The 24,831-nt window shown below is 53.6% G+C and overlaps 2 protein-coding genes and 1 long non-coding RNA gene across 15 annotated transcripts in view; 2 read left to right on the top strand and 1 right to left on the bottom strand.

Annotated features, from left to right (window-relative positions):
- PLA2G15 (phospholipase A2 group XV) overlaps positions 1–18,272 on the top strand; it is a 20,545-nt gene extending 2,273 nt beyond the window's left edge. For 4 of the 7 annotated variants that reach the window (XM_008257504.4, XM_051847220.2, XM_070062670.1 and 1 more), the window contains 6 exons: positions 4,118–4,200; positions 10,154–10,310; positions 13,058–13,176; positions 13,379–13,477; positions 13,879–14,103; positions 16,493–18,272. In XM_008257504.4, coding sequence (XP_008255726.2) covers positions 4,118–4,200; positions 10,154–10,310; positions 13,058–13,176; positions 13,379–13,477; positions 13,879–14,103; positions 16,493–17,001 — 1,192 coding nt within the window. In that variant the 3' untranslated portion in view covers positions 17,002–18,272. Of the gene's footprint in view, positions 1–4,117; positions 4,201–4,264; positions 4,649–10,153; positions 10,311–13,057; positions 13,177–13,378; positions 13,478–13,878; positions 14,104–16,492 lie in introns of those variants that run through there. The other 3 variants (XM_008257508.4, XM_002711634.5, XM_051847221.2) reach the window with 3 other exon arrangements.
- LOC138846565 (uncharacterized) lies at positions 16,634–20,203 on the bottom strand. The gene is made up of 2 exons (XR_011384071.1): positions 19,249–20,203; positions 16,634–18,298 (listed from the first exon to the last, which is right to left on the bottom strand). It is a non-coding gene; the product is annotated as an uncharacterized lncRNA (long non-coding RNA).
- SLC7A6 (solute carrier family 7 member 6) overlaps positions 19,814–24,831 on the top strand; it is a 35,226-nt gene continuing 30,208 nt past the window's right edge. The window contains exons 1-3 of one of the 7 annotated variants that reach the window (XM_070062659.1): positions 20,369–20,497; positions 22,134–22,265; positions 23,531–23,583. In XM_070062659.1, the coding sequence (XP_069918760.1) occupies positions 23,569–23,583 (15 nt within the window). In that variant the 5' untranslated portion in view covers positions 20,369–20,497; positions 22,134–22,265; positions 23,531–23,568. Of the gene's footprint in view, positions 19,963–20,368; positions 20,498–20,525; positions 20,687–21,148; positions 21,270–22,133; positions 22,266–23,530; positions 23,584–24,831 lie in introns of those variants that run through there. The other 6 variants (XM_070062660.1, XM_070062661.1, XM_070062665.1 and 3 more) reach the window with 6 other exon arrangements.

Here is a 24,831-nt window from a genome sequence, read left to right on the forward strand (position 1 = left end):
AAACTTATTTCAAAGGCAGAGTAACAGAGAGAGAGTGCTGCTGGTTCACTCCCCCAAATGCTTGGGCTGGACCAGGTTAAAGCCAGGAGCCCAGAATTCCAGACAGGTCTCCCACATGGATGGCAGGAGCCCAAGCACTTGCTGCCCCAGGGTGTGCATTAGCAGGAAGCCAGATCCGAAGCGATTGGAACTGGCACCCCAGTATGGGATGCCACAACCCTAGGTTGTGATTCTTTCGGTCTCTAGGCTGCTGTGCGTGCTGAGCTCTCTGCCTGGGGCAGTCATCTACCTGCCCATCCTGTTGTTTTCCTGGAAAACTCGACTTATCCTCAAGACCCATCTCCAACGAGTCTTCCTCCCACAGCCTTCCCTGATGCCTAGGCCAGATTAGATGCTGTGTTCCCGGCCCCTAGCCTCCAGGGTTCTGTTGAGATTAGATCAGTGTTGGGCTCTCATGACTCCAGGGAAGCTCAGGCAGTGAGCCCTGGATCTGTAGGCAGATTCTCTCTCTCTCTCTCTCTCTTTTCCCCGAGCTCAGAGTGTACCCATCCAGGTTTCTACCAAGCCTGGAACGTGGGTCTGTGAAAGGCAATGCAAAGGACTCTGTAATAGGAGGAAAGGCTTCTGTCTAGATCTCACTTGAAGCAGATACCACATTGTACTGGCTTCTCGATAGCTGGGCTTACTCTGTTTTTAAAGAATATGTATTTTATTTATTTGAAAGGCAGAAATACAGAGAGAGAGAGAGATCTTCCATCTGCTGATTCACTCTCCTAATGGCCACAATGTCCAGAGCTGGGCCAATCCAAAGCCAGGAGCCAGGAGCTTCCTCTGGGTCTCACGTGGGTGCAGGGGCCTAAGCACTTGGGCCATCCTCTATTGCTTTCCCAGGCACATTAGCAGGGAGCTGGATCAGAAGTGGAGCAGCCAGGACTTGAACCAGGCAAAGGCCTAGCCCACTATGCCACAGTGCTGGCCCCCTTGACTTTCATTTCATTTGAAAGGCTTAGAGATAGAGCCACAGGTCATTTCTTGGGAGCCCTGAACTGGGTCCCCCAAACTGGGGAATGCAGAGTGGTCTCACTGTAGCTCATGCAGAAGTCCTGAGGGGGAAGGAGGTCGTTCTCTGCTAGGCAGCTCGGAAGCTGTTGAGACTGCAGATGAGAGAGCTGAGCGAGAGCGGAGTGGAAGTTGGGAAAATGGCCAGAGTGTTATACATTAATGTTAGCCATCGCAAAACACACCGAACACCAAACACCGGAGTAAGGGAAAGGGTTTATTTGAGAACACCCAACAGACCAGAGTGAAGGGGTGGCGAAGGAAAAAGAGAAGGAGACTATAAGAGAGAGAGAGAGACAGAGAGGAGGGAGGAGAGAAGCCAAAAGAGGCCAAGAGAGCGTGTATGCAGGAACAGGCCCTTTTAAAACTTTGCCTGAGGGCGGGCAGGGAAGCCGGAGCAGTGAAACCCATTAGGATGGGGGTGGAGCCTGGCTCAGGTAACTGGGCCAGTTTCCTAACACAGAGCCCCTCTGCAGGGTCTCTGCCATGCCAGAGGTGTGTACCATGGGAGGGCTTGTGAGTGGGGTTAGCCGGAGAGCGATGGGGCGTGGCTTAAATAGTGTCAACCTGCCTTCTGGAGAACAATCCACAGGAGTGAGAACTTGAATTTTAAAAAAATTTGGGGGGGGGGCTGTGCTGTGGCATAGCAGGTAAAGCCTCTCCCTGCAGTGCTGGCATCCCATATGGGCACTGGTTCGAGTCCTGGCTGCTCCACTTCCAATCCAGCTCTCTGCTATGGCCTGGGAAAGCAGTAGAGGATGGCCCAAGTGCTTGGGCCCCTGCACCCGTGTGGGAGACCCAGAAGCAGCTCCTGGCTCCTGGCTTTGGATCAGCGCAGCTCCGGCCGTTGCGGCCAATTAGGGAGTGAACCAGCAGATGGAAGAGCTCTCTCTCTCTCTCTCTCTCTCTCTCTCTGCCTCTCCTCTCTCTGTGTAACTCTGATTTTCAAATAATAAATAAATAAATAAATAAATCTTTTTTTTAAAGACCTCTCTCTCTCTCTCCTTTTCTCTCTGTGTAACTCTTTCAAGTAAAATAAAAATAAAATAAAAATTTTAAAAATTTATTTGAAAATCAGAGTTACAGAGAGAGGGGAGAAACAGAGACAGTGAGAGAGAGATCTTCCATCTGCTGGCTTGCTCCCTATGTGGCCACAGTGGCCAGGACTGGGCCAGGCCAAAACCAGGAGCTTCATCTGAGTCGCCCATGTGGGTGCAGGGGCTTAGGTGCTTGGGCCATCCTCTGCTGATTCCCAGGTGCATTAGCAGGGAGCTAGATTGGACGTGGAGCAGCTGGGACATGAACCAGTGCCCATATGAGATGCTGGCATCACAGGTGGTGGCTTTACCCGCTGTGCCACAGTGCTGGCCCCAAGCACATGAAGTAAGACAATAGAATAGAGGCTTCTGTGGGGGATGAGGGTAGTTTGGCTTTTGGAGGGAAGAGTTGGCAGGACTTGGCAACCACCTGGGTTGTGGGCTGAGAAGCAGGGAGGCATCCAGAGTCCAGGATGACCCCGGCCTGCAGGCAGGCCCATCAGAGGTATATTGTGGGGCTACTGTAAAAAGGGGGCCCCCTCACCTTCTGATTATTCTGCATATCACATTGCCAGCAGGATCTGTTTTTTTTTTTTTTTTTTTTTGAGAAAAGATTTATTTGAAAGGCAGAGTTACAAAGAGAGAGGGAGAGACATCTGCTGGCTCACTCCCTAAATTTCCACAATGACCAGGCCGAAGCCAGGAGCCATTCCCATGTGAATGGCAGGGGCCCAAGTACTTGGGCCATCTTCTGCTGCTTTGCTAGGCACATGAGCAGGAAGCTGGATGGGAAGTGGAGCAGTGGGGACTCGAACTGGAGCCCACAGGGGATGTCAGTGCTGTGGGCAGTGGCTTAATGTGTTGCACCACAGTGCTGGCTCCGCCGGCAGGATCTTTGATGATCAGGCCCTGCCATCCCTGCCCCGGTGACCATGGTTCCTAACACCTGCAGAGCTTGTGGGTGTGGGGCAGCAGAGCCACTCTGAGGACAGGGCCACTCTTCCAGGGACCGGTGGTCACCTGAAGCTGCTGAACTGCCAAGACGTCCAGACTGGCCAGAGTCCGGTGGTCCGTGTGGGTGCAGGGGCTCCAAGCGCGTGACTGCCACTGTAGATGACAGCTGGGAGGCCGTCACCTGTGGCTCTGAACTTATGCTTATCTGTAGCACCTGCAGAAGGGTCTCCATGGCCCCCTACACGGGGCCTTTGCCATATTGGTCTTCAGCAACCCTCTGCTGGGGCCAGAGTTGAAGGTAGGGGAAGTAGGAGGCCTGAGCCAGGGCCCCCGGTGGGGGATGGTTTGGCCTTGAGAAAGGAGAGCCGCTCTTGCTTCACTAGGAGCTTTCAGGAAGGGCAGGCCGCGAAAATGAGCAGCTCAGTGCGGGGCCGGCCCCCACCAAGAAGGAGGAAAGGTGGGGAGAGAGGTCTGGGGGCTGGTGATGATCAGGATGTGGCTGGTGTTTGGGAGGGAGTGCGTGGAAGATCAAGACCTCTGTTCCCCAAACACTGCTCCTTGGATCCCAGAATGATGCATGGGGCTGGCATGTGACTGGCTGCCAAGCCGGCTCGCTCTGTTGGCCCTGGTTCCTAGTGCAGGGAGTCCATCTCCTCTTCAGACCCCTAGATTTGCCTGGAGTGGGAGTGGGGGAGAGGGGACAAAGGCGAGCTCTTGCTGCCTCTCCCACTCTGCAGGGGAACTTGCAGATGGACATGGCGTAGGCTGGAGGCCCAAGCCCACTCCCAACTCCGCCCCACATGGCAGGGTGACGCCCCACTCGGCGCCTCTAAATCCAGTGGACAGACCGCTCTATCGGGAACAACATGCTGACCTGGCCTCTCCCGGTCCAACCCTTACCCTAACTCAGGGGCAGATGGTAAGGGGGCCCTTGGGCAGGGATGAGCGAACCCAGGTTCCTTGCGGGCAGAGCGCGAAGAACCGGTGTGAGGATTGCAAAATGGTCCTGGTCATCTGAGGCCCAAGAACTGCCTGGCGGTCACTTCCTCTGTTCCGGCTTTTCACAGGAGTCGCTCCGCATCGGAGAGCGCCGGTCTCCGTATCGTCTCAGCCAGGACTCTCAAAGTCTGGGAGGAACCGGGAATCGGAGGTGAGGGCTGAGCTGGGTGCACAGCGGCTGCGAGGAGGGGGCTGCCGCGATCCCGGAGTCAGGCTGCGCGTGGATGGATCGATGCGCTCGGCGCGCAGCGCGATCAAGGGGCGAGTCCGGGGGCTGGGCAAGGGCGGGACGGAGCCCGGGCTGGGAAGGGCGGCGAGTCCCTATTGGTAGGCCTTTTGGAGAGGCGGGCCCTGATTGGCCGGGCGGCTGCAGGCGGCTCCGGGCGGCGGGGTTAAGTACGTCCCCGCAGCCGCTGTGGGGCCTAGGCGCTAGTCGGAGCGCTGAGCTTGCAGCGGCCGCCTACAGCGGGGGACGCGCGCCATGGGGCTCCGCGCCTGCCCCTGCCGCGTGGCGATGCTCCTGAGTGGCCTCCCGGTCCTGCTGATGCTGCTCCTGGCCCCCGCGCTCCAGGCCCGACGTCGCCCCCCAGTGGTGCTGGGTGAGCCGCGTGTTTGGTAATGGGTCTGTCCGGCAGGGCGGGGTGCGGGCACGGCTGTCCTCCTCGGTCAGAAATAGAGAAGCGTCTCGGTGTGTGTCTTTTCACCTGGGTCAAAGATCCGCCGTGCTGGGCGCGGGTGTGGACAGCTTAACACCAGCTGCTCTGCTAGGGAATGGGAGTGAGTGGGAGGGTCACCGTCCATCCTTCCACCCATCCACATCCGTCCCGAGCCTTGCCTTGCCTAGCTCGGGTTTTCAGTTGGGAAAGACTGGGGCCCTTGAGTCCCTTGACTGAGTGCTGGTGGGGGCCAGTAGGGTGGCGTTAGAATTGGCTTCTGTGTTGTCCTGGGCCTGGCTGGGAGGCTGTCACCTTCAGCCCTTCCAGCCTCGATACCTTCCATGTTTCGGAGTGCATTACTGGGAGAAACTGGGGAATGGATTGCTTCCCAGCCGCCCACCAAGCCCCTGTGTCCCCTCTTCCCCAGCTATAAATGGGTGGCACTGGCCTGAGCCTGGAGGCCTAAGAGAAGCAGGCTGGCAGGGAGTAGGTTTGGGACAATGGCCATGAACAAGTGTCAGACAACATGCCTGTACTCTGACCCCTGCCAGACCTGCTTGGATTAGGCCATGTGGGGGCTGAGCAACCTCCCCTACCTACCCCTTCCTTAAAAAAAAAAAATTTTTTTTTAGGATTTATTTTATTTATTTGAAAGGCAGAGTTACAGAGAGAGGGTGAGAGACAGAGAGATCTTCCATCTGCTGGTTCACTCAACAAATAACTACAACGGCCGGGGCTGCGCCATGCCAAAGCCAGGAGCCAGGAATTTCTTATGGATCTCCCATATGAGTGCAGTGGCCCAGGGACTTGGGCCTTTCTCTGCTGCTTTCCCAGGCACATTAACAGGGAGCTGGATGGAAGTGGAGCAGCCAGGACTCAAACTGGTGCCCATATGGGATGCCATCATCGCAGGCAGTGGTTTAACATGCTGCACCACAGAACCAGCTACACCCACTCCGGCCTTGATCACAGATCTGGCTGTGATGTACAGGAACCGCTGTTTCCTTGTTGTAGGCCAGGATGAGACGTTTGTCTGGGGGCTCCAATGCCTCATTCAGGCCACTGCGCCCTTCTCCAGCGGGAATGTTGGTGGCCACTGCTCCCTTCTCCAGCGGGAATGTTGGTGGCCACTGCTCCCTTCTCCAGCGGGAATGTTGGTGGCCACTGCTCCCTTCTCCAGCGGGAATGTTGGTGGCCACTGCTCCCTTCTCCAGCGGGAATGTTGGTGGCCACTGCTCCCTTCTCCAGTGGGAATGTTGGTGGCCACTGCTCCCTTCTCCAGCGGGAATGTTGGTGGCCACTGCTCCCTTCTCCAGTGGGAATGTTGGTGGCCACTGCTCCCTTCTCCAGTGGGAATGTTGGTGGCCACTGCGCCCTTCTCCAGCGGGTATGATGGTGGCCACTGCGCCCTTCTCCAGCGGGTATGATGGTGGCCACTGCTCCCTTCTCCAGCGGGTATGATGGTGGCCACTGCGCCCTTCTCCAGCGGGTATGATGGTGGCCACTGCTCCCTTCTCCAGCGGGAATGTTGGTGGCCACTGCGCCCTTCTCCAGCGGGTATGATGGTGGCCACTGCGCCCTTCTCCAGCGGGTATGATGGTGGCCACTGCGCCCTTCTCCAGCGGGTATGATGGTGGCCACTGCGCCCTTCTCCAGCGGGTATGATGGTGGCCAGCCAGGATTCCTGAGGGCAGAGGCATCCTGAGGCACACGTTGCATACTGAGCTGCTATGGTGTGATCGTCCCACTCCCCACGTTCTTTCTGCTTGGAATACTTTAATAGAGATAACGGAAATCCCAGAAGGATAAGATTGGCAGGCAGCTTGGTCCCTGGAGACCCCACCAGTGCTCCAGGAGGGAGCTTCAGGTTCACTGTGAGATCTGAGCACATTTGGCCCTGCCTCCCTCCAGTTTGCAGGGCATGATTAACAACAGTCCCCAGAGGTGAACCTGTGCTGGGCAAGCACAGAGTCCACGGAGCCAGCTGGCTGGTGGGTGTCAGGGGAGGCTTCCCAGAATATGCAACTGGAGCTGAGATCAGGAGAGAGTTCTGGGCGGAGGGAACAACATATCTGAAGGAGGAAAGTGAGCAGTCTCAGGCTGCTAGAATGGAGTGGGGGGAGGGGGGGGATTGTGTGGGGCTCGTGACTGGTTGGGTCATCTGGACTTTATCCTAGGGGCCACAGGAAGTCATGTGTGGGCCTTGGGAGTTCTGACTGTGAGAGGCGTGGCGTTGGAAGTGTGCGGTCTGCTGTCAGAACGTACCCTTTTTGCCTGGGGTGGTGCTGACTGCACTCATTAATTCTTTCAGTACTTGCTTATCCTAGGTCACAGCACAGGAGCAGCAGGCCCCACCCACGTCAGAGAGCACCTCCCATCTCCAGCGGGTGTGTTGGTGGCCACTGCTCCCACCTCCAGCAGGATCCTAATTTTCCCAGCTTCGTAGGGAGTGAGGCTGCTGATGTTAACTCAGGATGAGCTGCTAGGGGCCTGCAGTGCTGGCATCCCACATGGGTGCTGGTTTGAGTCCCCGCTGCTCCACTTCCAGTCCAGCTCCCTGGTAATGTGTCTGGGAAGGCAGTGGAGGATGGCTCAAGTGCTTGAGCCCCTGCACACAGCTGGGAGACCCAGATGAAGATCCTGGCTCCTGGCTTCAGCCTGACCCTGCCCTAGTCATTGTGGCCATTTGGGGAGTGGACCAGTGAGTGGAAGATCTGTCTCTCTTTCTCTCTCTAACTCTGCCTCTCAAATAAGTAATTACATCTTTTTTAAAAAAGATTTTTATTTTTAAAAAGATTATTTATTTGAGAAGCAGAGTTAACAGAGAGGCAGAGGCAGAGAGAGAGAGAGGTCTTCCATCCACAGTTCACTCCCCAGATGGCTGCAATGGCCAGAGCTGTGCCGATCCGAAGCCAGGAGCCAGGAGCTTCCTCTGGGTCTCCCACGTGGGTGCAGGGGCCCAAGGACTTGGGCCATCTTCCTCCGTTTTCCCAGGCCATAGCTGAGAGCTAGATTGGAAGTGAAACAGCCGGGACTTGAACCAGTGCTCATATGGGATGCCAGCACTGCAGACAGCAGCTTTATCCACTATGCCACAGTGCTGGCCCCAAATAATTAAATCTTAAAAAAAAGATGAGCTGCTGCTAGGCAGAGCAGCAATCTGACCTTGACCATCAGAGGATCAGCATTCTCTAAGAGTAGGACTTGAACTAATGGTACAAGAAGCAGAGGTCAGAGAAATGACCCCGGACAGGGTAGGTAAGCCATTCCTACCCCTCCTGGCCTCAGTTTCCTCATCTGTTAAGTGGGGATGAAAGACACATGGATGGCCCTTAGTTCCAGGCACAAAGGCCTTCAGGAAGTGATCCCTGCTATTTTTAGCAGTCACATGGCCTGACCAGGTCAAGGGGTGTCTGGGGCAAAGCAGATCTGGTGACTTCTTCCAACCGTTTCCTTTTTGGTGGAGACAGTGACCCATGTCTCTGCAGTGCCCTGCCCAGTCCTCGGGCATTATCATCCAGAGGTGTCCTGCTGGAGACTCCTTGCTTCCACACCCACATCAGGAAGGGAGGTAAAGGCAGACGCCACACCTGCTCACAGGGCACCCTGAAGACACTGACATGGTGCACTGGAGGGCAGGCACACCCTGTGCAGGGCTGGGCTTACAGGCGCTGGCTGTTTATTCCATGGTCATTTAGCCTAAATGGGGCTGTGTTTGGGAGGTGTCAGGAGCATGACATGAGGGAGCAGCTGAGGCCCGAAAGGTCAGTGAGAGTAACTGGACTGTGAAGGGCTTTTCATTTTTACAGACTTGTTTGCTTTTTGGAAGGTAGAGCATCAGAGAGAAAAAGAGACAGATTGGCCCTTCTCTTCTTCCCTGGCCTCTTGCCAGGAGGGGGCTTGCTGTAGCCCTGTGCCTCCAGGGCGTGTGGCCTTCGGACCACCTGCCCTAGGCTTCCTGGCTAGATGCTCCTCCACATGGCTGGTTCCTGGTGCTCAGTATGAACCCAGATTTACTTCTCTCTCTTAGATAAAGCACTCACTGTTCTATGCATCTTTCTCACTAAATAAAGGCTAAAAATGTGGAAAAAAGAAAAGAAAGAAAAGGAGACAGATCTTCCATTCACTGGTCCACTCCGCAGTCAGCTACAATGGCCAAAGCTGCACCAGGTTGAACGCGGCAGCCAGGAACTCCATCCTGGTCTCCCACATGGGTGGCAGAGACCCAAGCACTTGGGCCATCTTGCTCTGCCTTCCCACACACATTAAGAGAAGGCTGGTTTGGAAGCAGAGCAATCGGCACCCCCTGATGGGGCTGATGATGCTGCAAGTGGTGGCTTAACCCTGAACCCACTGTGCCACAGAGCTGGCCTCTGAAAGCCTTGGAATGCTGGGCAGTGAAGCAATAGGGATGGGCTTGGGGGTCACAAGGACCCCAGGGCTCTGTGTGCACTGAACAGATTGGCTGGGTTGGAGAGAAGTCCTACTTGGGACCTGGCCACACCTACCCCTGCTAGACTATGGCTTGCCTGGTGTGTTGATTCGGGCTAGCTGTCTCCAGTGCAGGCTCCCAGCCATGCTAGGGGCCTCTGGGTGCTCTGCCTTCTAGAGGCTCAGTGGGTCCTGCGCTTTAGCAGGGTGCAGGGACCTCAGTGAGCTGGCAGGTGCCAGTTCAGGCTTCTCTCAGCTGTGTTTCTGTTTGTGATCTCCTTCCTGCAAGTCCGGAATACCTTCTCTGGGTTCAGTTTTGGCTGGCATAGTGGCCCAGTGTCCTGTCCTGCTTCCTGTTCCCTCTCTTGGCATGAACAAGGTGCCTGGGATGGCTGTAGGTGGAAGGTCTTTGGGTTCAAGCCTGAAGAGCATATATCTAATGACAAGCCTGTAGTAGTGTTCTGGAATTCAGGGGATCTCTAAGTCAGAGCTCTCGTCTTGGTCCGTGAACCATAGAAGCCATGTGTGGAGGTTCGTGTTTGCAAGAGACTGGTTTGAGACAAGATCGCACTTCACACATAAGGAAACTGAGACCTACCATGGGGAAGTGACTTCAACCTGAACCCCATTCCAGTAGCCCGAATGTCCTGGGAGGATGTTCTTGTACAGACACCAGGATTTACTTTCCCCGGGCTCAGGAAGTGTGATGGGGACTCCCCCAAGACACAGTGGCCTCTCTCAAGCCCCCCATAGGCTTCGCGTTCACTCCTGTGTACCAGGGAGCAGTAGCAGCTTTTGTGTGAAGATGGTGTCCAGGCCCCTGAGTCAGGGTCTTGGCTTTCTGGTTTTCCTGCCCTGGCACTGTTAGGGTTAGGGTTTCAGTTGGAGGTGTGGAATTGCCGGGGTCTCCCACGGTGCCCGTGACTCTTGGGGAGAGTCTGTGGCGGACTTTAAGGTTTCTGGAGGTTTCCGGCCTGCCAGGCCCAGAGCTTATGCATGTCTTGTGCGCCCTTGTAGTGCCTGGTGATTTGGGCAACCAGCTGGAGGCAAAGCTGGACAAGCCGAAGGTTGTGCATTACCTGTGCTCCAAGAGGACGGACAGCTACTTCACACTCTGGCTGAACCTGGAACTGCTGCTGCCCGTCATCATTGACTGCTGGATCGACAATATCAGGTGGGGGCCTGCACAGGCCTTCTCAGCCCCACTTCAAGCACCGGTGTGGGATCTGTTTCCCTTCCCAGGACCCGAGGCCCTCCGCGTGGTCTGGCTGGCAGCACCTCTGCACTCTCAGGCCAGACTTTGCTGCTGCTCTGTCCTTTCCCTCTCCAGTTCAGCCCTGGCCCCTCAGGCCCTATCCACAGCTCCAACGTCATCCCTTCTTTGTGGCTTGGCCACGCCTCCGCCCCCAGCTGCCTGTTCTCCTGGGACAGGCTCTGCCTCCACAGCACCTGCTAGATTTCAGACTGTAATCTGCTTCCACTCCCTTTGCCAGATCAGCTCCCTGCCAGGTACCATATTTATTTGTTTTCTTTTCCCCCCATTTCCCCTTTGAAACCTGACCTTGCTCCCTGTGTGAGTTCTCCCCTGCCACTCCATGTAGCTCTCCACTCCTTCCCACAGGTCACATCATGTTGCTACGGATATTTCCCAAGTTGAATATAGCCACTATTAACTTTACATTCAGTACGTTCTACATATGATGTTGCAGTTAACAACTGGTCCTGTACAATCTCGGAGCTGAAAAATTCCTGTCCTTGTGATGCCACAGCTGGCATAACACTGTCAGTGCAGGTCATTACTTATGCACTTATGGTGATGTTAGTGTAAATTAACCTACTATGCCACCAGTTTAATGAAAATATAGCAGTACAATTATGTGCATAATACTTGGTAATAACTGACCTTACTACTGGCATATGTATTTACTTCTTACTGTCATTCTAGAGTGTCTTCTTACTTAGTGTAGAACAGCATGCTGTATTCTGCCAGCAGCAGCCGTATACATCCTGAATTAACCACGTATCTTGATTGCATCAGAGGCCGTGTTAAGTGATTGACTGACACGTCTAGGTTTATGTAAGCATATTCTGACATTCATCAAACAGTGAAATCACCTGATGACGCATTTCTCAGAACATAGTCCCATTGTTCAGTGCTGTATGGCTGTGCTTTCCTTCATTCAGTCATACAGCGACTCTGTGAAACAGGTGCTCTTTTTAAACTGGCTTTTCAGGTGAGGAAGTGTAGAGGCTCACAGAAATTACAGAATGGCTGTGCTGACTCAGCTGACAGGTGAATGGCAGAACCAGAATTCCAACCCAGACTGTGTGACTCTGAGCTGAGCGCCCTACAAACAGGGACTGTACCTTTTTTATCATCAGTAGAACCAGGAACACAGTTGGTGCTTAATGCATGTTTGAGCAGAAGGTGTCTCATAAATTAAAAGTTTTCCCCAGAGACCTGCTAGCTGCTTCTCCAGACCCCTGCCCCCACTGGCTGTCAGCTCTTTCCTTCTCTGTGTGTGTGGATGGGGCTATTTCCAGGCTGTTGATTTCCGTTTCTATTTTTATACTGGGGACATGGCCTCAGGTACTGGCAATTGGAGATGTGGACTGGAGCCGAGAAGGACTTGTCTGATTGTTCCTCTGACCTGTTTATGCTTCTGTGCCGCATGCAGCACAGAGCTGCTCTGGGTTTGCATTTTACTGGGTGGCTACTGGGATAGTCTATAGATTGTCCGGGAGAGAGTGGGCCCAGAGCTATTGTCTAGGTTGGTGCCGGGGCTCTGTCAGCTTCCTGTGACTGTGAAGCCCCTAGTGGTTGAGGGTCACCAGGAACTTCGGGTTCCTGTGTTTCTTTGGCGCACATTGGCTTCTTTGGTGTCCAGCAAGATCAGTGTAGTGTTCCTAGCCTGGCGCGACTTCTGTCTCCTCCAACCCCATCCCCAGCATTTCTCCAGGCCTTGCCAACTCCTTCCCCAGCGAGTCAGGATAGAGCAGCCTTGTAGCTAGAGCCTTGAGGAGGGGTCTCTCTCACCTGGTTCTGTTTTACACCGCAGCTGCAGAAACTGTTAGATATGTATGATGTTTGAAGCTTCTAGGTCTTTGATAATTTGTTACACAGCAATAAAAAACTTATAAAGGGGCTGGTAGGGATCCCAAATAGCTGGTGGTCAGTATGTCATGGCTTATAGGAATTTGCCAGCCAGCTCTGGGCAAGTGGTTGCAATCTGACAGGTGATAGGGCTCTGCAGTATGTTATGGGGCAGGTCACATGGGCGTGGTTTGTTCACGTCCTCCGCAGATGGTGTGGCGGGGTCCAATACCCAGTGCAAGTAGGACTCAGCTGTCCCTACCTGGGTCTGCGGAAGGCCTTTCTCCTGTCTCCCCAAGCTGTCCCCATCACTTGTCTGGCCTTATCCACCCGTCGACACAACAGCCACAGCTGCTCAGGCCCTGAGATGGAGTCCTTGTCTGATTTTGTTGTTTGCTGCACTCATTGTCTCCTTTGCCCTGGCGTGTGTGGAAGCAGGGGCAGGGGCTAGAGCCTTAGCCATGGGGCAATGCGAGACTACAAGGGTCTGCTGCCTCTTGGGGTCAAGTGTGAAGTTCATGGCAGAGCCAGGACTTTCTTCTCTCCACCAATTCATGAGCCTCATTCTGGGGTAGGCGACACTGGGGAGAAAAGAATATGGCCTTGACAGGGGTCTTGTGGTCAATCTTGGGAGTGAGCCTTGGTGGGAGCCCTCATCTAGCTGTGGTTAATGGTCTGTCCTTTGTAAACCTAAACCTGCTGTGTTTCTTTTCTCTCCCTTGCACATCTGACGAAACCTGGGGATCAGAAGGGAGTATGGCTCAGGACACAGGGCAATATTGGGGTGTCACTTCTGAGCTAACTGGCTACATGTCCCCTCTTGATAGGCTAATTTACAACAACACATCCCGGGCCACCCAGTTTCCTGATGGCGTGGATGTGCGTGTCCCTGGCTTTGGGAAGACCTTCTCATTGGAGTTCTTGGATCCCAGCAAGAGCAGCGTGGGTATGTAGAGCTGGGGCTCTGCTGTACCCCTAGAGTTGGAGGGACCACTTTGGTTTGGAAGGGTGTCCTCTGAGCTGTGTCTGCCCTGTAGCCATCCTCCAGGTACGTGGTTCCAGTGGATGTCATGGTCTCTGTGGCAGGTGTGGTATGGGTGGCAGGCACTGGCTGTGCTTTCTCTAATGCCATGCATTTCTGTTGGCAGGTTCCTATTTCCACACCATGGTGGAGAGCCTTGTGGACTGGGGCTACACGCGGGGTGAGGACGTCCGAGGGGCCCCCTATGACTGGCGCCGAGCCCCAAGTAAGCAGTCACCCTCATTCCTTCCCTGGGGTCTTGGGAGGTAGGGATGATGCAGTCATAGCCACCACTGGCCTTGGGCTCTCCCCTTTCCTGGGTCTCTGGCATGGTCCAGCTCCATAGCCATCACCCCTGTCCTTCCCTGTCCCTAACCCCAGGACCTCTGGGCCTCTGAGCCCTAGGGACAGAAAGTATCCTGGGAAAGGGAGGTGGGAGAGGGGCAGTGGGAAAAGGAGCCCGTTTCCTCCCTTCCTGGAAGCCGGGGTGGGGGAGGACCAGACTGCTCCCACTTGCAGTTTAGCGCTGTCCCCACCCACCGAGTCCTGGGTCTGACTTGAGGAATGGTCAGTGGTTTAGGCCCTAGGACCCTTCCCACCTGACCCCTGCCTGGCTCTGGCCTGCAGATGAAAACGGGCCCTACTTCCTGGCCCTCCGAGAGATGATCGAGGAGATGCACCAGCTGTATGGGGGCCCTGTGGTGCTGGTTGCCCATAGCATGGGCAACATGTACACGCTCTACTTTCTGCAGCGGCAACCGCAGGCCTGGAAGGACAAGTACATCCGTGCCTTTGTGTCACTAGGCGCGCCCTGGGGGGGCGTGGCCAAGACCCTACGCGTCCTGGCCTCAGGTAAGACTCCCGTTGGCAGGGCAGGGGGTGGGTAGCAGGAATGCCGTCCTCTCTCTGCTTCCAGGATGTGCTGTGGGCTAGCAGCCTTCATGCCTCTGTTCCTGGGTGGGCACTCTTCCTCCTCCAGAATGACATTTCTTTTCTTTTCTTTTCTTTTCTTTCTTTTTTTTTTTTTAATTAATTAACTTATTTAAAAGGCAGAACATCAGAGAGGGAGAGAATGAGAAAAATCTTCCATTTCCGGTTCACTCCCCAAATGGCTACAACTAGCTTGGGTTATTTTAGGCTGAAGCCAGGAGCCAGGAATTCCATCCAGGTTCCCATATGGGTGGCAGGGGCCCAGGCACTTGGGTCATCATCTTTTGCCTTCCTAGGGGCATTAACAGGAAGCTCAATTGGAAGCAGAGCAGCCGGAATTTGCACTGGCACTCCAAAATGGGATGTCATTATCACCAGCAGCAGCTTAACCCACTGTGCCACAATGCAGGCCTGCCATTCTTTTTCAATTTTTTTTTTTCCAAAAGAGGATCTAATGCTACTCCTGATCTCACTTCCCTAGTTGATAGCCCTTGTAATTTGTGTAGGTTTCTTATAGCATGTCCCTGGAGGTGCATAACTTTATCCTACAGGTACTTGCTTGTGCGTGGGTGCACACCCACATGTATGCACACACATACACCCCCAGGGCTCAGGCCTGGCTGCCCTAATTTGGTTTTTACCCAAAGTCCTTTGAAGGTACCTTTTCATTCCTTCTCACCCTCACCCTCACTTCTTCATCCTGCCTGGTGCTAGAAAAGGCAGACCAACTGCCGTTTCCTGTTTATGAATTGCACCTCCATCTGTGGGCACAGATAGGGAGTACGTGAGTGCAGCTCTCTCTGGGCCTGCTTGCCAGGCAGTTGAGAAAGTCACCCCCTTCCTGGTCCCTCACCAATCACTTGCCTTGTAGTGACTGTCAGAACCTGCAACCTGCAGCCGTACAGTGGAGCTCTGTGCTTAGGAGCAACCTTGCCTCTCTGCTAGAACTGGCTGGAGTCCCTGTGACCCTCATTTGGGAGCTGTGGTTCAAGACTGTGTCAAGTATCTCAGGAGTTTATTTTCCCTCAAGTCAGCAGCACTGCCTGACCTGTGGGGCCAACTGGTCATTGCCATCAGGTCAGGCCCAGTGCCTCTCCCAGTAGTGACCCTGAATTGACAGTGAGCCTATGGCTCAGATACTCAGATACAGTGAGGGCTCAGCACAGCTACCTGCTCTGTCCAGCCTCTGACCTGGAGGGACAGATATGGGTACCTGCTGAGTCTGGACAGGGAGCCATGGTGGAGTTTGGACCCCAACCCCTCTCCCAGCCAGGAAGCTGTTGCATGAGCCCTGGCAGCCCAAGAGTGGGGGTGTGCTGTGGGGAGGTGGGAGTCCATGGACCTCTAGGGGCCTCCCTTTCCTCAGGGATCCTAAAGCCAGGCTCCAGCAGGCAGAGAGGTCTCCCTCCCTTCAGATACAGGGTTTTGGCCCTATACAGTTCAGGGACCACTGTCCCAAGGCCTCACCGTCTGGTGGGTGCATCTGTGATATTGAAGGACCCTGACTCCTCCAGCAGCCTCCCCTCCTGCCCTGTCTCCAGCAGGCCTGGCTGCTCGCGGGCAGGTGACCGGGAGGAGGTCAGGGCTCACTGTGGTGTAAGAGAAAGAGGAACAAGTCTCTGGGCTTCCAACCTGTTGAGTTAGCTTAGGGAAGGTCAGTGCCCACACCTTCCCGGGTAAGCATTCCAAGGAGTTGCTGTTTACAGGGAAGGAGACGTAATAAATCACCCCAGGGTTATTTGGGGGCTAAATTCCTCGTGAGGAAATGGCAAAAGAAACACTAAACCAGGCTTGTGAGTGTGCTTTTCAAATGTTGAAAAAATAAGGAGAAGCCATCAAAGCCCATGCAGGGATGGAAGTTATAATAGCGGTGCAGAAATGAGGGAGTGTTGACTGGACCACTAGCCCGGGTCTGGCCGAGGGCCTGGTGACAAGCGTGGTGCCCAGCGAGCTGGCATTCCTAAGCAAAGACTGATCCAGTGGAGCCGGTGTCTGCACCACCAGCATCCCATGTGGGTGCTGGTTCAAGACCTGACTGCTCCACTTCTGATCTGGTTCTCTGCTATGGTGTGGGAAAGCAGCAGAGGATGGCCCAAATCCTTGGGTCCTTGCACCGATGTGGGAGACCTGGAAAAAGGTCCTGGCTCCTGGCTTCAGATCAGCCCAGCTCTGGCCGTTGCGGCCGTTTGTGGAGTGGGCCAGTGGATGGACGACCTCTCTTTTTCTGCACCTGCCTTTCTGTAACTCCATCTTTCAAATAAATTTTTAAAAAAAATTTTTAAAAAGACTAATCTAAGCCCTTTCCCTGCAGGAGACAACAACCGCATCCCAGTCATTGGGCCCCTGAAGATCCGGGAGCAGCAGCGGTCTGCTGTCTCCACCAGCTGGCTGCTGCCCTACAACTATACCTGGTCACCAAAAAAAGTGTTTGTGCACACACCAACAACCAACTACACATTGCAGGACTATCGTCGCTTCTTCCAGGACATTGGCTTTGAAGATGGCTGGCTCATGCGGCAGGACACAGAGGGGCTGGTCGCCATGGTGCCTCCTGGAGTGCCACTGCACTGCCTCTATGGCACCGGTGTGCCCACGCCAGACTCCTTCTACTACGAGAGCTTCCCTGACCGTGACCCTAAAATCTGCTTTGGCGATGGCGATGGCACTGTGAACTTGGAAAGTGCCCTGCAGTGCCTGACCTGGCTCGGCTCCCAGGAGCACCAAGTGTCTTTGCAGGAGCTGCCAGGCAGTGAGCACATCGAGATGCTGGCCAATGCCACCACCCTGGCCTACCTGAAACGTGTTCTCCTTGGGCCTTGATTGCTGTGCCAGGCAGGGACTCTGGATGGCTTGGCCACGAGGCTTCTCTTGGCCTCTGGGGCTGTCATGGCCAAAGTTTGTGACTGATCATGCGAGACTCTGGGTCTCAGGCTGTGAAACACCTGCCATGGGGACGTGCTGTTTCTTATCTTTCCTCTGTGGCAGTGAAGAAGGAAGAAGGAAGTGTGGACGTGAGGGACCACGGACGGGAAGATTGCTGCTGATGGAACTGTGACCTCAGGACTGGCCCAGCGGGGTGGATTGGCTGGCAGCTGGCCCCAATCCCCAGCCCCAGGGCCACACGTTGCTCCTACCCCTGTGGCCTTTTCACACTTGCCCACTGGGCCCTGGCCCCTCAGGCGACCCCTCCCGTGTGGTAGCCACAGGTTGGTCTGCCACTGGCCATGGGTGGCTGGAGCTGCTGGCTTCCCTGTGGCCTGGCTGGTAGTCCTCCTAACCATGGCTTTCTGGCGACAGCCTAAAGCCCCCTGCAGGCAGGGGCAGTTTGTGTTCTCCACAGTCCTGGGGCAGTCACTCTATTCCTCCTACCTCCCTCATGTCGAAGAGTAGCCTAGCCGTGGATTGGGCAGCAGAGGGGCCTCCAGTTCTCCAGGCTGCATCATGGGAACTGTGCTCCTGGTTATATGTTGGCCGCAGTATTGAAGCTGGCTCCCTTCACCTGGGACTGTAGTTCAAGGATGAGAGCAGGGTCCAGTGCCATGGCCATCCAGGTCCTGATGGAGAAAGGGAGTTCAAGGAAGCATCCAAGGCTGTGAAGAGCTGCCCTCTTGCTAACCCCACCACCACATTGCTGCTCTGCCCAGGGTTTCTCTAGCACCCAGCGGGGCTGGCACAGGGCTGAGAGGTGGTGAGGCACCTGCTCCCACCAGGCGGTGGGGTGGTATTTTGTCTGCAGGGACCAGCCCAGGGTCCCCTGAGAGAGCAGGGGTTTTCTGTTTGCTCCAGGGATGCTGCACAGCTCTCTCTGTGATAGCGGGGATGGAGAACATGGCGCTGCCTGTGGGTCGTGGGCTCCTGGTGGCAGCTGGCCAGGATTTGGGTCAATCCTCCACGTCAGGTTCCCAAAGCCACATTCAGGCTAGACTGTGCTGTTCTCCCACAAGATTGCTGTGGAGCTGGATTTTCCCTGTTGCCTACACACCCAACATCTGTCCCCCCCCCCTTTATTCCTGAGTGGGGGCCCCCCATGGGGCTCTAAGTAGGCTGTACCTTGATTCTGGCAATAAAAGTATTCTGGATGCTGTAAGGTATCCTGGCCTGCTCTGGGCTCTGAACACTAGGAAGGAAGTGACAGATGGCGTGAGAGGATTGGGAGGCAGGTGATCTGAAGCCAGACACCTACTGGGCCCTCAGTGGCTTCTCCCAGCACCAAAGTGTGGCTCCTGTGTGCTTTGGGCTCTATCCTCTTGTACCCTGTCCTCACTCCTATATGGTCAGCAGGCTGCATGTGGCACCCCAGCGGCAGGGGTAAGGACAATCCTACAGGTCACCCTGACTGGACTCCCCTTCCCAGCCTCTGTCTTCCTTCAGTTTACAGGCCTCAACATCCTTCGAGCCTAGAGTTCTTTTTAGGATGCCACCTTATTTGCTTCTTAAGCTTATTTACCCTCTTTGGAGAGAGACACAGCTGGAGGAAGAAAAACTAGGCTGAGACTGGTACAGACACAGACCAAGATGGACAGAGAAATAGGCAAAGACAGAGTACAAGAGATGGGGTCCAAAAAAGATGGAGAGAGTCTGAGATTGAAGCACGCGTAGGGATGGGATCCTGGCCTGAATATTGTGATGCAGAACCCAGATCCTAGGCCAGTGAGGGTGTTAAAGTCCCAGTGCCAGTCTCCAAGTGAGCCCTGCTAACCTGATCTCCAGGCTTCGGTACATCTAGGACCACTAGGGGGCGCTCTGAACCCTTTCCCGGTACCAGCTACAGTTCAGTATTAGCCAGCCAAACATGGAAGTAAGCCTGGGGATATACTTGTGCAGCAGCACTGGTCTCTGTAAAGAGATGACAGCAACAGAGCCCCAGGCCCTGTCTTTTTAGCCCCACTGCCACCCTCAGGTTTACAGCTGCAGAGAGGACTTGGCGTTAGAGCAGGCTTCAGGACCAGCACACCTGGGTCAAATCCCAGCTCTGCCAGCCAGCTCCAGCCACGTAGTCTGGGGACACCTCCTGACTTCCCTGTGCCTCCGATTCCTCCCTTCAAGAATGGGGACAAATAAATGTACCCTGCAGGCATGGTCCTGAGGGACACTGGTGGTGATGAAGAGTATCTGACGCAGTGCATGTGTGAGGACAAGAGGGCTGGATGCCATTGAGTGACACAAGTGTCTAGGGCTGTCCCTCTGCCTGGACAGTCTGGAGGGGCTGATCCTGGAGACAAAGGTTCAGATTCTGATCAAATACACACATTAGGGAAGGTGTTCCTCATGGCAAGGGGGCAGCTTAAGGATCTCAAGGATCATCTCAGGCGCCTGGGGAGGAGGCTGGAAAAGTTTTTAGGGGAGACACACAAAGTCATTCGGATATGTTTTAGGAACAGCTACCCTGTGGGGATAGGTTAGAGGGAGTGGGACAGGGGCTGACTGGGAAGCTGGTCACTGGGGAGAAAACCATGGGATGTCTGGGGCAAGGGGAGAGGAACCTTCCAGAGTGCCAGCTGGGGGAACCAGAGATTTGGGTGTGGTGTATAACCAGAGGATGAGTAATTGTGGACACACAGCTGGGGACATGACTCCATGGCCCAGGAGAGAGTCAGCACTTGAAATGTGGGCCAGAAACAGGGAGGGCTCAGGTGGCCCTAGACAGAGTCCTAGAGCCACCAGGGAAAACGGAGCCCTAACCTTTAGAAGATGGAGAAGCAACCAGAGGAAGAAAAGTAGCAGGGCCAAGGCAGGGAGGACAGAGCCCCAGGGGGGCTGGCAGGAGAAGTCTGCTTGGATGTGAGTGTGAGCTGTGAGGGAGCGAGGACAAGTCCGGGATGTGTGTCTCTTCGGTCAGCCTGCGTGTGGAGGCTCTTCGGGGCGCCTTGTGTGAGCTAGACGGGGTCCCCAGGGCAGGGGCCCAAGCCAATGGCCAGTAGGAACGGGGCGTGGCGGCCGTTTAGAGCTTCATGAGAAAGGATCCCTGTGCCGAGGCCCCCGGTGACTCAGTGCAGGGTGGGAAGGAGCCATCCAGGGAGGCCAGCGCGGCTGGGCCCAGGTCACGGCTCCTGCGGGGCCCGGTGAGGCCAGCTGGGGGCTACCAGGCGACGGCAGCGAAAGGCTGAGCCCCGGGGCAGTGGATCACCGAGTCCTAGGCGGCCTCTGGGGTCCGGAAGCTCGGCCACCGGCGGGCCGGGCGGCGAGTCCTGTCCCGACGCGGCGCGCGCTGTCGCGATCCGGCGGCGAGTGACGTGGCGGGGGCGGGGCCTGGGCAGCGGCGGGGGCCGTGCTGGCTGCGCGGCCGAGCATCCTGGCGGCGCCCGGCCACTGGGAGGTAACGGGCTGTGTGGGGGCCGGCGGGCGGGCTACGGAGCGGGGCCGAGCGGCGCCGGGGCGCGGGCGGGGGCCGCATCCTGTGGGGCCGAACTTTCCGCGCCTCCGCCGCGTGCGGGATGCGGGCCCGGAAACGGCGCGGGGCTGGCCGCGGCCGCCTAGGGGACGCTGCGGGTGAGAGGGTGGCGGTGTGAGTGTGAGAGGGACCCCGAGCGTGAGGGTGGCCCCAGGAGAGTGGGGAGACCCGAAGTATAAGACCGGGTGTGTGTGTGTGTGTGTGTGCGCGCGCGCGTGTGTGTGTGTGAGAGAGCGAGAGCGAGCGAGCGAGCCCGACCCTGCGTCTGATGGCGACTTTGTGAGGGCGCGAGTCCCTGAGTGTGAGGGAAGCGGCGCGTGTGTGACAAAGAGGGGAACCGTGGGCGTGAGGGCGACTCTGGATGGCGTGTGGGCCCCTGAGTGGGAGAGGGACTCCTGGGGAGCCGCGAGCGTGGGCGGGAGGGCTGGTGTGAGGTGGTGCGTGTGAGCGGGGTGGCGGGCTGCGGAGGAGGCCCGGCCTGTGGCCGGGAGGCAGCGGGTGTGAGAAAGCGGGATCTGCACGCGGGCGGACGGTGTGCGGGCTCCGGCGCGGGGGGTGGGGTGGGGGGTGCTCCTTTGAGTTCTGCCCGTGGTCACTCGTCCGGTTGGACCATCTCATCCCTTAACTGTCCGGAGTTTGCGGTGAAACATTCTGGAAAGTCTGCCCTGAGCGCTGAGCCGGGCGCTCCCCGTGTTGTGTAAGGGTCGGGATAAAGAGGAATCCACACTTGAGTGAACAGATGTGTTGGCGCACCTGTCTTGGGCGCTGAACTGTGGGTTAGATGACACGGTGGAAAAGAATTCAATCCCTGCCCTTCATGGGGGAAAACCATGGCCGCTCATCTAATCTAGCCCGGCTGTAGCTGCCACCCAGCCTCCGGTGCCAGCCTTGGGCGCCTTATCTCAAGGGAGCAGCCCCCCAGACTTGAAGATCGAGGAACTGTTTCCTGTGATTTTTGCTTCCTGTGAGACCCTTTAGGAAGTGCCCGGGCTGCCTACATTATGACTGAGGTCCTCTTCTGGCTGTGCTCTGTTTGTGCTTTCCAGCCTTGCACTCACATTTTCATTCAAGTCATTGTATTTGATTTTCCTTTCCTAGCAAATATGTGGAAAACCACGTGCCTGATTTTCTCCTATCTTTCTTCTGCACTTCCACCTCGTTCCTTGGCTGGCTGTGGACATATTTTTATTGCTGGCCAAAAGTGTATACCAGTGACTGATCTCCCAAGAACTTCTTGGTGGGGGCAATTTCCTGATCTCTGGGCTTCCCAGTAGTCCCTAGGATGTGGATCCCTTTCTACAAAAGTTATGCGAACAGTGCTGGTGGGACCTGGGACCCAGGGGCAGCTGCCTAGACATGCATGATCTGAGACGACCAGGCTAGTGCTCTAGCACTTTGGGGCTGGCTGCTTCCATTCTACCTGCTGCGGGTGTGATGGAACTTCTCAGTAATTGAGGGCTCTGCTATCGGGCATGGAAAATTTAGATTTTTACAACTGAAAGTACCATCCTGCTGCTTATTGGGTTTGTTTTGATAAATTATCTCTTATTTTTTGTTGCAGATATTAAATGGCCAGGAGAGACAAGTGGAATTATTTAGCCCTTGCTGTGGAGACTTCATTTTCTTCTTAATACCTGACCTGTTTATGATGAGGTGGCTTGCGCTAGTGTGATTTTCACTTATTTCTTGACAGGTGAATATTGTTACTGTGTTCTCTATCGGCTTTCTTTGATTTATATGCTTTATAAAGAGTTTTAGTTATTTGTATATAATATGAACATGGTACTAGTAAAGAGAATGGCTCACACATAATTAACAGCTCTTTTTTTAGTGTTATGTAACACTGAATTATTGTATAAATAAATTATATTATATTTCTTTCTAAAGAGTAATTATGGTGGCTTATAATTAAAGATACTTGTAATGAGCTTGTTGAAAAGAAACAAAACCATAAGCCATGGAAAAGACTACAAGGGTACTTCAAAAAGTTTGTGGAAAATGGAATTAAAAGATAAGTTTGTTGTCTTGCAAAAAGAAATTTGAAACCCATGCATTTTTTTTCACAGTACACATTTTCTATGAACTATTTTTTAAGACCCCCTCATGCCTGGATTTCAAAAAATGTGCCAAAATAAACCTACCTTTTAATTCCATTTTTTGTTAACTTAGTGAAGTGCTCTCTTAGGTAGCAAATAGTGTTGAAGTTAAGGTATCTAATCCACTGGGATTGGGAACTGAATTTGATCTTGAGTTTTCTGGTGTCTTAGGTAAAGAGACAAACATAAATAGTCACATAACTTTCACTTATAAGTTTAAGCATTAAAAAATAACTAGTGCATACTCAATTTGAAAAATATATAGAACTCAAAGAGGTGTAAAAAAGATAAGTTCTCTATGTTTTCACCGCAGTTGAGATTTTGGTGTGATGCTCAGCATCATTTTTTTCCTACTCATTGATTATGAAAGAAATGGTAATCCAGCTTTTATAACTTGCCTTATAATTAAACTTTGATCTGTTGTTTCCAAAAATTGTGTATGACAGTATCATGGTTAAGTTTTAATGGGAAAATTTTAGTGTTCTGGTAAATTCTTTTGTTGTTTGCTTCAGGAATATAGAATATAGGATGAAATCCTATTGGGAAACTGCATGTATCCTTACAAGCAGAACTTAATACTGGCTTTCCAAGATAGCTACATTGAATCATTTTACGAAAATTATTTTCAACAGAGATCTAAGAGATTTCACTATGTTAGAGAAAAAGAAATAGAGAGACTGATACTGTGGGTAAACCTCACATACTAATTTCTTAATTGGATAAAAATTGAAGACAGATATCCCAACTAGGAAGATGGTCTGTAGAATTTTGATGACCCTTCATAATACCAGGCTACCCACCCGGAAGTGCTGGCTTCATTAGGGGGCCCTTGAATAAGCGATTTTTTATCCCGTTGTTGCAGAGGGTCTGCAGATCTACTCTGTGAGCACAAGATAGACAATGTGTCTCACGCAGGTATGTGCTGCTTTCTTTGGAATGTGTGTAGATAACTATTGTGACTAATTAAATACAAGTGGATTCAAAATTATTACTGTAATCATAGTAGCTTTTTGCCATTTTTTTCTTCTCCATCAGTTGTTATTTAAAAAACAAGTACTATGACAGAATTACTGGTTGATTACATGCTTTTTTCCATCCTTTTGCTTATAACTTATTTATGTCTTTATGTTTAATGTAGATACATATTGGGTTTTGCTTTTTTTCCTAATATGATAATGTCTGTCTTTAAATTGATGTACTTAGATTATTTATATTTAATGTATTTATTGACATAATTGGATTAAAATCTCCCATCTTGTTTTTTCTATTTGTTTCATATTCCCTATAATTTTTGTTACTTTCTTCTTTTCCTGCCATCTTTTTGATTCTGGTTTTTAAAAAATGTTTATCTAATCTTTATTTATTTTCATCCACTGGAAAAGCTGAATGATAAAGACAAAGAGAAATCTTCCATTCATTCACCAAATGATTGCAACAGCCAGGGCTGGTCCAGGTTAAATCCAGGGGCCCAGAACTCCCTTTGGGTCTTATGTGGGTGGCAGGAACCCAACTACTTGGACCATCTTCCACTATCTTTCTGGGCACATTAGCAGAGACCTGGATCAGAAATAGATCCTCTTGGGGCCGGCATTGTGGCACAGCAGGTTATAGCCCTGGCCTGAAGTGCCAGCATCCCATATGGATGCTGGTTCTAGTCCCAGCTGCTCCTCTTCCAATCCAGCTCTCTGCTATGGCCTGGGAAGGCAGTGTAAGATGGCCCAAGTCCTTGGGCCCCTGCACCAACGTGGCAGACCTGGAAGAAGCTCTTGGCTCCTGGCTTCAGATCAGCGCAGCTCTGGCCACTGTGGCCATCTGGGGAGTGAACTAGCGGATGGAAGACCTCTCTCTCTCTCTCTAACTCTGTCTTTCAAAAAAAAAAAAAAAAAAAAAATCCTGAAACGGGCGCCCAATAGGATGCTGGTGTTACAGGAGGAATCTTAACCCGCTGCACCACAGTGCCAGCCCGTCTACCTTTAAAGAATATTGTGAAGCTGGGTGCTGTGGTGTAGCAGGTAAAGCCATCACCTGCAGTGCCAGCATCCCATATGGGCACTGTTTTGAATCCCAGCTGCTCCACTTCTGATCCAGCACACTGCTGTGGCCTGGGAAAGCAGTAAAAGATGGCCCAAGTCCTTGGGCCCCTGCACCCGTGTGGAGACCCAG

This window comes from Oryctolagus cuniculus, chromosome 18, assembly GCF_964237555.1.
Source record: "Oryctolagus cuniculus chromosome 18, mOryCun1.1, whole genome shotgun sequence".
Taxonomy (NCBI): Eukaryota; Metazoa; Chordata; class Mammalia; order Lagomorpha; family Leporidae; genus Oryctolagus; species Oryctolagus cuniculus.